Consider the following 12,087-nt stretch of genomic DNA (forward strand, 5'->3'; position numbering starts at 1 on the left):
TTGGTATTGAAGCATCCTGCCCATGACTGCCTGCAGCCAGAACCTTGTCCTCTCTGGCGGAGGTTATATTCCTCGAAACTGCCTGTTCTGTAGCTGTTTGAAGAAGGTGCTTCAAACTTGTTTTCCTCCAGATGTATGCTTTCCTTTCGAAACATCTTGAGCTGTATGTGAAGAGACTCACAGGTCAAATGAACACAATATACAAGGGAACCCGGGAGGCGATGTTATATTCATGCAAAAACTAATCAGAAACCCCAGAACTGGTCATGACAGTCGTAGAACACTGAAAGGTATCTGAAATTTGTCTCGCCCTCCCGGCTCTGTAACAGACCCCTTTTCCTGGACCTCTGAGAGAGAGGCTGCGCTCTAGGTGACTGAATGTCTTTCCAGGCCACCATCGGCTTGTCAGTCTCTTCAGGGTGTTCGGGGATACTGAAGAGCCAGTCTCGTTTTTCTTCTTGGGTAGGGGGCTTCATGATTCTGTCCCTTCTAGCATCTTCCTGTTCTTTTGAGGATCTTTGTCTAATTGCTAGGACTCAGTGTTCTGGTCTCCTTTGTCTAAAGCGTACGGCCCGGCTTGTTGGTCATCCTCCCACTGCTCTAGGTACAGCCTGACCCTGCCATGGTATGACTGTGCCTCAGATGACACGGAGCAGGATCCAGACAACTGCTTTACCCTTTTAGATTCCTCACCCTTGTCCTTTGGCAAAGCCTCAGTGTTGTCTTCAAACACAGGTTTAAAAGCCTGACTGCCGTTCCTAAGTCTTCTCTGGGATTTGCTGGCTTTTGAACTTAATGCCTGTATTTATACTCTAAATATCATACGTCGTCAAAGAGGGATTGTGTCATCCTCAGAGAGAGGGGGGCAGCGCTACATGGTGGTCTACATCCAGTAGCAACTGTCAAGTTTAGAATGACTTCTGGTCATCTCTGTCCCTTTATAGACAAGAGTCTGTCCTCATACAATTTATCCTGATTACACTTTTTTCTTGTCTTTTTTTCATTTTCCATTTTTCCTTTCTTCTTGCAAACTTGTGCTAGGAATGGTGTGTATTGTAAACTGCAGTGTAGTGCCTTCTTGGGGGCTGGCCTAGGGAATGTACCAGGAATGGGGAGAGGGGCTGGGAAAGACAAAGAAGGCTGGGGTAATGCTTTGTCTATTGGAGGTCACGGGCATGTGCCCTCAGTGCAAACTCTTAGATCTCTAGTCTACACGGCACCCATGTACATATAATTTTGTCTGACCCATGCAGATAGCAGTGTAGTTTATAATAACCTCAGTAAGAATTTGACGCTAAGAACTCAAGATTCTTCTGGAAGAGCTTGTGATGGAGTGAATTTATTATTTCACGTGTCTGGGAGAGATTACTCCTTCTGAAGCCTCAGGATCTTCATCTCTGTAACTGGTGCAGACACATGGCTGCCACACGTGAGTCTGGCCTTCATTCTGAAGATCATGTGATGGAACGGAGTGGAGGAAAGATGTAGGCTAGATTAGAGCCTCCCATCTATGTCTGTCTCGTCTCTCAAACACCTGTTCTTGGGAACGGGTGGCACTGGAGCCTCTTGGTGTGCTTGTTCTGTTCCACCAGAGGGAAACGAGATGGGTTGTGGCACAGGAGTTCCTGGAGTGAATGAATGAAGGGAAACTCTCCCATGTTGACATGAACAAAAGCCAAGGGCCAAATTAGGCCATGTATGGGTGCCATAGGGCTAGTGAACCCAACAGAGAGTAACTTTATGTTTGACCCAATGTCTGGAGTAACCAAGGTTGCAAGGCTGTCTGTTAGACATTCAGAGTGTAAACCTTGAAGCTAGGAAAACCTGGGCATTCCACTTAGTAACAACCATACATTTTAAAGAAAATTTTATCGTTGCCAAGCCCTAGTTCAGTTTTATATTGAGGAATAAATAACACCTGCGTCGTGGGGTTAATAGGATTTAAAATCATACATACTAGAAGTTAGCATAGTGTAGAGAGCCCACAGTACTCAAAATAGTAGCTGCTCATACTGATAATAGAAGTAACTGGAGACCAATACAAGCCATGTTGGGAGAAGCGTGACTGTGTACATAAGCTGGTAAGAGTTCTCTCACCTCAAGGACTCAGATGTAGCCAAGTAACACAAGGGTAGTGTCTTTGGCTGTGTCTCTTCTTTGCCTCAGACACGATAAGGAGTAGGAAGTTCTAGGCACAATGATGGAGCATTTTCTGTGCACACTGGACATCTGGGATCAGATGTAGCCCTTGCCTTCAAGGAGCAAGGAACAGGCACATGGCAGTGTTTCATGAATACAGTGGTGGCAGTAGAAGGCTAGATCTGAGCAGCAGCCCTCAGGAGGGTGGCCCAGGGTGGGTGGAAGTGAGGAATACTTTAGCGCTTTGAACTTACTTGGGGATTAGAACCTCCCTGACAGGAGAACGAACAGGAAGTCCATTGTTGTAGCCCCCAAAGTTCATATCTAGGAAGTGGCATTAGCTTAGAGTTTGGGATCCCACTTCTGCATCATTTTCGAGGTGTGTTGGAGAAGGGAGCTGATTTATATCATTTGTCTAGTTCTGTCGGCATTTCGGACTCAGCACACCGAGCTGGAAGGAGCTGCACCGTGGTCAGCTGGCAAACTAGTAGAGCTGTGGCCACATGCTAGAGCGTGATCTTAATGAGCTTCAGAGTGAAGCATGGCTAGACAGAAAACCCAGAAGTGTTCCTAAGGAGACCCTGATGGGAGCTGCTGAAGTGAGCTTGCGGCCAGCCTCTGAGTGAAAGCAGTGGGTGCCACAGAGCCTGGAGATGTTGTTCATGGTTGCCAGGGCTCTTGGGAGCAAGTTGAAGCTGTGCTGTGAGTCCAGAGGGTGTCCGTAAGACTTGGACTATAAACTCCAATTGCGTAAACTGTGGGATTAAAGTAATAGCTTTAGGGCTCAGTTGAGGGGCATTGGTCCTTTAGCCAGAAGGGGAAGCTGAGGTGGAGGAGCAGCACAGGGCCAATGGAGATTTCATTCTGGGGATGGCGGCTTCGTTGCCAAGCCTGCCAACATGCCTACACTGGGAGTAGGTGATGCCAGAAAAAGACAATACAGTACACAGTGGGCCAGAGGGAGAGGAAAGAGAAGCAGAATCGTGGATGACGGGGACAGAGCACAGGGTCTGAGGAATCCAGACTAATGGCTCTCATTCTCTGCCATTCCTACCCACAGCTCATTCACTTTAAAAACTGAGGGCTTTGACCTGAAGCCATGAAGCCCAGAGGCCCCAGAGTCCCCTGCAGCTTTGCAATGTGGGTGCAGCCCCAAGCTGCTCTTTCCCTGATATGCCCTCATATACTTTTTCAACCAGAGCAAAAGGGGTTAGCAAGGGACAGGAAATGAGTCAACCCACGCTGCCAAACCACAGTGTGTGCTTGTAGGAGTCAGCTGGAGGTTTGTGAGACACACATTCCTAACCAGCCCTTCGAAATACGGCTCAGCAGATCTGAGCTGGGCCCGAAACTTAACGTTTCTAACTTGTCTCCAGGAGATGCAGGGACCACCCTTTGAAATATCCTGGCCTAGCCTCAAATCCTTTCCACCCATCTCCTACCCTATGTTTCTTATCGGGGTCGTGTCCTTGGTTTTGTGTCCCCAAGAGTGGGTTCATTGTTGGCACTGACATTAGATTAGCCACAGTGACAGGACCATGACAGTTGTCCCACTCTGTGGCTGGACTGCAGCTTCTCTTGCTGGTTGTTGCTGTTCCTCTGGCTTTCCACCAACGGCCATCTTCCCCAGGTATGGTAGAGGGAGCACAAATAGGGAAGATCCTCATGCAGGCTGGGCAGCTGCCAGGCCCAATGAAGTCTCCACTATGTTCATCCAAGTTATGCAGACTTGCTGGGAGCTTTTCGCTGTTGGTGGGTCTTCCTGTGGTGACCATAGCTAGACGAGGATCACCTAGGTCAGGGACTCCGTTTCCTCACTTTGTTCCTGACTGGATATCAGTGCATGCTGTCTCAGCAATGGATGACCCAGGTGATGTTTACAGCAGAGAGAGCTCTGGGCACTGTGGGGCAGTCTGCTGTGTCCTCCGGTGCCGCTGTTTAGCAGAAGCGCCTTCACGCTGGTGCTCAGGGGACAGGCGGACTTGTGCAGTACTGGAGCTTGTCACAGTGCCGTTCATCAGGAAGAATAGAGGTGGCAGAATTTTGCTGCCGTCATGGACCACACTGCAGTTAGGGATCCCTGTGCTGCGGAGCCAGACTTGGGGATGCCAACCCTGGAAAGGGTGGGAGCATCATTAGCAGAGACAAGGGTTCCTGGCCTCACGGGGAATGAGCCCCAGAGATGGCTGAGCAGTGCCACATGCAGCCTGGCTCTCGGCAGTGAGAAAGTCACCATTTACCTCGGTGAACGTGACCGTCATCTTCCTGTTCTGTGTTTCTGCAGGTTGGCTCCCATCATCTGAGACTGCACAGAGGCCTAGAGGCCAACGCCCCTGCTTTTGAAAGGTAAGGACCATCAGGGACCATCCAAGACCCCCCTCCATTCGGATGGCAAGGCAAGGGCAGTGGGAAGGAGAATCCCAGTCCTGAACTGAACCTGCCTCTTACCTTGGCCCTTTACCCACTTTATGAAAAGTGGTATTTTTGATCTTTCTCAATCTCCTTGAGAATTAACTCACCAGTGTGTACGTGACACCCTATTAATATTTTATCAGTTTCATTTTAGAATGAAGATTCACCAGTTGTTCCTGATTGATAAGGGCTGATCTGAATTGCAGGGTATCTGCACTGTTTCTCGTTAAAAGTAGCTGTCTTAGTCAGTGTTCTACTGCTGTGAAGAGACACCACGGCCACAGCCACTCTTACAAAGGAAAGCATTTCACTGGGGCTGGCTTACAGTTCAGAGGTTCAGTCCATGATCATCGTGGAAGGAAGCATGGTGGTGCTGGAGGAGTTGAGCATTTCACATCTAGATCTTTGGGCAGCAAGGGAAGACTGAACCATTAACCTGGCTGGAGCCTCTGTATCCCCAGTGACGTACTTCCTCCAATAAGGCCATACCTCCCAATAGTGCTACTCCCTATGGACCTATGGGGGGCAATTTTATTCAAACCACTACAACAACGTATTAAGTACTAAAAAGTATAGAAGCTGTAAAGTAGAGGAATCTGCAAACAGCCAAGTCCCTCTAAGATTTTACCCACTTTTGTTTATGCACTAGATAAAAGTTTTGGTATATACGGTTCATCCTAAAAGAAATTGGTTCACACTTTTGGAAGGCCATTGCTCAGCTAGTCTAAGCTGTTGATCATCTGTACTTGAAGTAGCCAGTAGCTTCTTCAAAAGATTTTGTTTTTAATCGGAGTACTAATTTTTAAAGTCTTAAATTTAACAAAAATCCTCAAAGGTAACTCTTGAATAGTTTACTCCTTTCTCCCAAAGCTTCCTTGGGTTTTGCATTTGCTTTTGTGCTTTTCGAAATCTACAAACACTGTTAACACGACACAGCCCGCCTGTGTCTCCCTCCTCAGTTGCTAGAAAGGGTGGACCTTTGTGTAATTTAGTCTTTCCCCAGCACACGCTCAGGTGACACACAGTCCGTGACTGCCATTGGTCTGTGCCACCATACCAGCTGTTCCCAGGACACAGTAAGAGTAGACAGAACCAGAAGCTGACCCTGAACAGGGGGACAGTGGTCTGCGGGATTTGTTTCCAGCAGGCCCTGTTATGCCAATTGTTATCAATGCCATCGTGGACATGAAAAGTCTTGCTTTATTTTTACACAAAAGGGAAGGACAGAGGCCACCCCCAGGGACTGAGCCCCAGTCTCCCACTTTTGCTCATCTTTAATCCTCACAATGTCTCTGCTCAGGGAGGGTGAGCTGCATTCTGTAAGATGAGAGAACTCGGGATCTTCTCTGGAGAATCAGCGTCAGTGGCAGCCCTGATAGCCTTTCCCATCCACCCTTGGGATTTAGAACCTATTGAGAAAAGGGTCAGGGATCAGATAGGAAGACCAGGCCCGTACAGGCCTTATTTCTGAAGGCTGCATGGCAGAATGTGGCTTGGATCTGTGGCTAACATGGGACTCAGGTTGTTCCATGACAGGCACAAGCGGCAACCCATCCTTCCTCAATGGAGACAGGACCACGGGCTCGACCTCAGGCAGGGACACCTTGTCCAGGAAATCCCAAAGAGTAGACCAACGTGTCTACCTACCTCTTCCGTCCCATCCTCGGGCTGCCAAGACCCTCACTGAAGTGGAGCTAGAAGACTTAGGCCAACTTGTCAGCCGACAAGCTCAGATAAAATTCTCACTTCCAAATCTACTCTGCGTGATATCACTCAGCAGAAGGGGAAGAATATTTTCCCCTCACCAGGCTAAAAATAGTTCTTTATGAACTTAAAAAATAATCGTATTTATAAAATGGATGTCAGAAAATAAATTGTAGAAACTTGGAAAAGATGAGAAAATGTTGAAAGAAGAAAAAACAAATTTAACATTCCACCCACTTTTAATATCACAGTGAATATCTTTCCATTCCTTTTTGCTATATTTACATGTAAAATTTTTCTATATTTATATTTTAAAAACTTACATAGAAAAATTACACTGTTAGGTTTCATTTACATGTCAGATTTTTACATTGTGTTTTCCTATTTTTAGAATCACTACATTGAAACATTTCTTAACATAACATTACTATGGTACTGTTACCAGGCACAGTGACCCATGCCTATGAGCCCAACATTTGAGAAGTGGAAGTAGGTACTCAGGGCCATCCTTGGCTACGTAGTGAATCAGATACCAGCCTGGGCTATATGAGACCCAAGGAAAAATACTTTTTTTAAAAGCAAACTTGTGAAAAGATTAAATGCTGGCACCTCTCTGTGATATTTGAAGGTGAAATATGCACCGCTAGTTTTATGATACTAATTTGGGTTTGAAATGCAACATGGGGGGAGGCAGTTGGCCTCTGAGGTAGAAATAGCTGCTTCTCCACCCAGTGTTTTCAGTTGAGAAAAGGAAGACACCCAAGAAGAGGCTCCAGGTTAACTTTGGAGATGGGTGTGTTGAACTCACGTGGCTGTTCACAAAAGATGAGGGCATCCTCAATGGCACTCTGTAAAATGGGCCAGAAGAGCCTCATCTAAAAGTAGCACATGCTACTTTTGTTCCTGCGGGTTTTAGATGAGCAGAGACGTTAGCCAAGAGAATGGGGTTTTCCTCCCTTCACACCGGAAATCAGGGACACAGCTTGCCCTAGACCTTCAGTACTCAGACAGAGGTGCAGGTGCCTGGCCCGGGTGCCGTGGAGTCACCGCCAACCCTGATCCCATTGCAGGCACATGGTGCTTCTGAAGGAGCAGTACGGGCAGCAGGTGGTGGTGAACCTGCTGGGAAGCAGAGGCGGTGAGGAGGTGCTCAACAGAGCCTTCAAGGTAATTCTCACTCTGTTCCTCAGCTGGGGTTGGCTGGGGGGGGGGGGGGGGGAGGGGCGGGGCCTTGAGACTCAGGCAGCCCCGCTCACTTGAGCCCTGAGGACAGCAAGGGCCCTGTGTCGGTGCTCAGAGCGAGCACCTAGTTTATGTTTTCTTTCTGTGGGCTGGGGCATGGGAGAATTTGTTCAATCTCTCGACAGAACTGCTTCACTGAGCTCCACATGGGCAGAGTGACCCTCGGTGCTCCCCTGAGGAGCTGCTCTCTAGGCCAGAACAGGAGAAGGGAAAGCCTAGCTTATTCTGACACCTAGGAGGCCCTAGCTGGCAGCACCCACAGCGTTTGTTCAGAGTTGCTGTTCTGAGCCTTTTGGTTCAAAGCAGACCTGTGTGGCTTCCTTCTGCCTGGATCGCCTTCAAGTCTCATGGTCATGTTTGGGTGCCAGGGAGGCCACATGCCAGCTCCTGGCAGGTTTCTTTTGATTCGTGGGTGCCCGGTGGTGAGCAGAGTGGATGTCAAAGGGGTGAGGAAGCACCAGGTGGAGCTGGTGACTCCACTTAGGTCTCTTGGCCACAAAACCCTTGAGCTTGCAGTCTTTCTTCCTTCCTTCCTTCCTTTCTTTCTTTCTCTTTCTTTCTTTCTTTCTTTCTTTCATTTTTAAAAAAGATTTATTTTATTTATTAGCACACTGTAGCTGTCTTCAGACACACCAGAAGAGGGCATCGGATGTCCATTACAGATGGTTGTGAGCCACCATGTGGTTGCTGGGATTTGAACTCAGGACCTCTGGAAGAGCAGTCAGTGCTCTTAACTGCTGAGCCATCTCTCCAGCCCCAAAGAAGTCTCTTATGGAGACACCTTGAGAGTCCCCATGGTAGGGATGTGACCTATGTGACTTCCACTGCCACCCTGACCTCTGGCCCCTAACCCCTGGCTGGAGGAAGCCAAATATAACTGGAGTGCTCATTTCTCCTTTACATAGAAAAAAGCTACAAGCGCTGATCAGGAGCTCGCTGGTTGCCAGCTTTCTTTGGCTAGACTTGCTTTTCCTGTTTAGTTTGTTGCTATGAGCAACAAGCTCAAGAAATATCTCCGCCCACTTCTCTTGGCAGCAGTATGGACTACTTATTTTAAGGAAGGTGGGGAGAAAGGGGGCAATAAAGAAAATCTCTCTCTCTCTCTCTCTCTCTCTCTCTCTCTCTCTCTCTCTCTCTCTCTCTCCAACAAAACCCCCAAATCTTTCATGCTTGGACTATAGCAAGCTCATGTTCAGCTCTTCCCCCGTTGGTGGCAACGCCCAGCACTGAAATAAAGGTCTCTTTTATTGCTGGAGGACAGAGGCCTCCCAGGAGTTAAGGATAGAAATTGAGCAGGTGGAACTCACACTGTATTTGGAGACCTCGGCTATGGCTCCAATCCTGAGAATCCCTTACCAGTCAGAGGCCAGTGCCTAGCAGCCAGCTTGGGCACCAGAGGTTATCATGCCACGGCTGGGCAAAGTGCTGGCTCCAGAGGGTAACACTCAAAGCCCCTAAGTTCTTTTTTTAGTTACCTACGCTTCCTTTTCCCCAATAGACTTCCTTGAAGGTGGCAGAATGTGTCGATTTACATTCCCAGTGGCTGGGGACGTGATCCAGGGTCCTTCTAGTTCTTTTGAGTTCTCAGAACCTCTGGCTGCACAGATGTTGGTTAATATAGTAAGGTCCGAGACACATGGCCGAAGGCGGCAGGCAGCCTGTCTCCCACTCTTTGGTGAGCAGGCTGAGGAAATTTACCAGGGAAGGGGAAAGGTAGGGAAAGGAGGCCTTGCTTCTGTGAAGATCCTGACCCGTCCATGGCACTGTTCTGCTGCTCTGTGTTTCTCTCTGGGTCCTCCCACCTTTACTCTGGCTCCTGGGCTGGGTGTCGGTCACTTGGAGCAACTGCCCCTCCATCTTGGATTTCACCACTGTACCCTGTTGGCTGTCTCTGGAGTCTCAACTGTTACTGAGCCTGCCCTCCCAGGGCTGGTGCCTGTCTGGATGTAGCTGGTTACCCGGGTAACAGGAACTAGATTATGAGCTGCGCAGCCTGCCACATGTCGCTGTTCTTGAGGGCTGGGCACTTGGGCCAGCTGCAGAACAGATCTAACCTTCCCTCGCCTGTGACCTCTGAGCCCCACAAGAGTGGGATGTCCCCCAGAGAGACACCCCTGCTGTGGGCTCTTTTGCCCAAAGGGGACCTCCTGCCCTTATGCAGGCAAGATATTTTTTGTGTCTTCTGCCCCTCTCTACCTAGGCGTTTGTCTTGTGTGGCCCTTTGGAGGTCAGGGCCAGGCTATGAGCTAATGTATGCTCTCTAGCTGGTGACACTGGTAGCCAGAGCACTCAAGCTACAAGGCCACCTGCCTTGCTTCCAGCTCCTCTCTGTCTGTTTGCTCACACCCTCCCCCTTTCCCTTTTCAGAAGTTGCTCTGGGCTTCTTGCCACGCAGGCGACACGCCTATGATAAATTTTGACTTCCATCAGTTTGCCAAAGGTAGGAAGCTAGAGAAATTGGAGAACCTGTTGAGACCTCAGTTAAAACTACACTGGGATGACTTTGGCGTATTTGCGAAGGGCGAGAATGTAAGTCCACGGTGAGTCTTGACAGACGGAGCTTCAGACTCCTGCTGGGGGAGGAGTCTAGAGGCTGTGGAGGCTGCGGGCCCTTTAGGCTATGCACCTAACAGGAGTCATTTCCCTACCTGACTGCCTGGCTATGCTTGTGGTTTCCTGAATCATAAGCTGTGCAATGTTAGTGATGGGGAGTCCTGATCTTCCTCTCTCCTCCCTCTCCTGTAGTCAGAGACACTTGCTCTTGAATGTAGTGAGAAGATGCCTGGAAAAAGACATCAAGTCCGAACATAGAGGACTGTGTACAATACAACATTGAGCTCAAAGCTGGCAGTGTAGCTCAGCTGGCACATGCCTGCCTCGCACGCTGGTTCAGTCCCCAGCATCAAGCAAAACTAAGTCTGGTGGTGCACGGCCGTAAGCCCAGTGCTTAAGAAGTACAGGTAGAAGAATTAGAAGTTTAAGGTCACGGATGGTGAGTTCTAGGCTATCCTTGGCTACCCAAGACTGTCTGGGAAACAAAACAGAACAACCACAAACCCAACCAACCAACCAACCAAACAACCCTCTGAGCTCAGGTGACATGGCTTAGCCACACTGGGACAGGACCTATGAGGTGAGCTGGTACAAAGCCAAGGGAGGCACAGCACTGGGCTGTGAGTTACCTTGTTCTAAGTAGAGCATAAAGGAGGTTCAGCTCCCTCAAACCACAGCCTGCCATTGGAAAGGAATCTCAAGTTTATGAGATCGCTTCCTCACTAAAGCTCCTTGGTACTTCACAGTGTCCTTAGCACGCCCATGTTCACTGCCGTCCCAGACACACATGCAGGGCAGTGGAAGCATCATTATTGCCAGAAAGCTGAGCAAGGCCATGCCCTGCCTTCTTGACTCTACTCTTCATGCAAAAAGCATCTTTTCACAAGTTATTGCTCTCGCTCGTTTCCACATTTTTGTGCTTCTCTTGGGTGATGTTTTTGTTTAACTTCACTGCCAAGGTGCTGCCCTGCTCTTTAAACACAAGACAGCAGGGCTGTTCCCTCCAGAGGAAGCACACTAGATACCTTCCTTTGGGCAAGAGTCACAGTGCTGTTGGCAGAGGGTCCGAGTAGTTATGAAACAGCAGCAGGTGGGAGCCACTTGACTTACGATGGTTTTACTACCCGATAAAACCATTTTATCCAAACCCTCGTAAAATTAAAAAGCAAAAGGTTGAGTTGCTCCATCCTAAGTTTGCCTGCCAGTGTGTGTTTGCCAGTGTGTCTTTAAACAAAAACGTGCACAGCAAGGTCATTATTGACCAGCTGATACAGTGTCAGAGACTCAGGCTTCCTTCAGTAGGACTGAGGCTTCTGCGGTGGGTTACAGAGTCTCTGTAAAGTGCTGAAGAATAACATTGTATTCATTGTAGATAACAAAGTCCGGCTGTGCTTAAAATGACCTGGGGTGTGGGCTGCTAAGCCTGTGTTCTCGGCCTGCCTGTCCTTTCTATAGTACTGGATCTCTCCGGATGTGTACTAGGGCTTCTCCGTAAGCTACTAGGGAGGAGGCAAGGCGTCTTCTTTTGGAATAAGTTTCTTTAGAGCAGGCTGACCTAGGTCACTGTGCTGTAGTTACTGCTCCTCCAAATACACCCTCTGATCCCTCTGTGTCTCCTGACTCTAAGGTTTCAGAAAGGCACTCTGCGGATGAACTGTCTCGACTGTCTGGACAGAACCAACACTGTACAGTGCTTCATTGCTCTTGAGGTGAGCTCCTCGGGCCACCTGTGTCGTGTCCTGGGCCATCAGTGAGGCAAGAGGGGCTTTCCTGGGTTGACTTTCCAGTGATAGATCATATGACAGGGATGTTCAGGGGACCATTTAGAGTGGTTTCCTTGGTGACTCACTCCTTGTCTCCATCTGCCTTTTCTGTCACCCAGACATTATGACCCAATGGCTCCAGGTAGCCTTAAGAAGTAGTTATTCCTTAGCAAGATAATCTTGAATATATCTCAGAGCCAAGGTAGTATGAGGCTGGCTGAGATGACCGAGTTGAGGCCTAGGGAGGGAGTCCCAAGGCCATTGTGGTATAACT

The 12,087-nt window shown here is 48.7% G+C and overlaps 1 protein-coding gene across 27 annotated transcripts in view; it reads left to right on the forward strand.

Annotated features, from left to right (window-relative positions):
- Synj2 (synaptojanin 2) overlaps positions 1 to 12,087 on the forward strand; it is a 102,077-nt gene that overhangs the window by 53,823 nt on the left and 36,167 nt on the right. For 12 of the 27 annotated variants that reach the window (XM_087594776.1, XM_087594799.1, XM_087594782.1 and 9 more), the window contains 4 exon segments: positions 4,424 to 4,485; positions 7,326 to 7,422; positions 9,865 to 10,037; positions 11,678 to 11,759. In XM_087594776.1, the coding sequence (XP_087450902.1) occupies positions 4,424 to 4,485; positions 7,326 to 7,422; positions 9,865 to 10,037; positions 11,678 to 11,759 (414 nt within the window). 27 annotated transcript variants of the gene reach the window in all.

Source organism: Rattus norvegicus, chromosome 1, assembly GCF_021556685.1.
Source record: "Rattus norvegicus strain SHRSP/BbbUtx chromosome 1, alternate assembly SHRSP_T2T, whole genome shotgun sequence".
In the NCBI taxonomy this organism is placed as follows: Eukaryota; Metazoa; Chordata; class Mammalia; order Rodentia; family Muridae; genus Rattus; species Rattus norvegicus.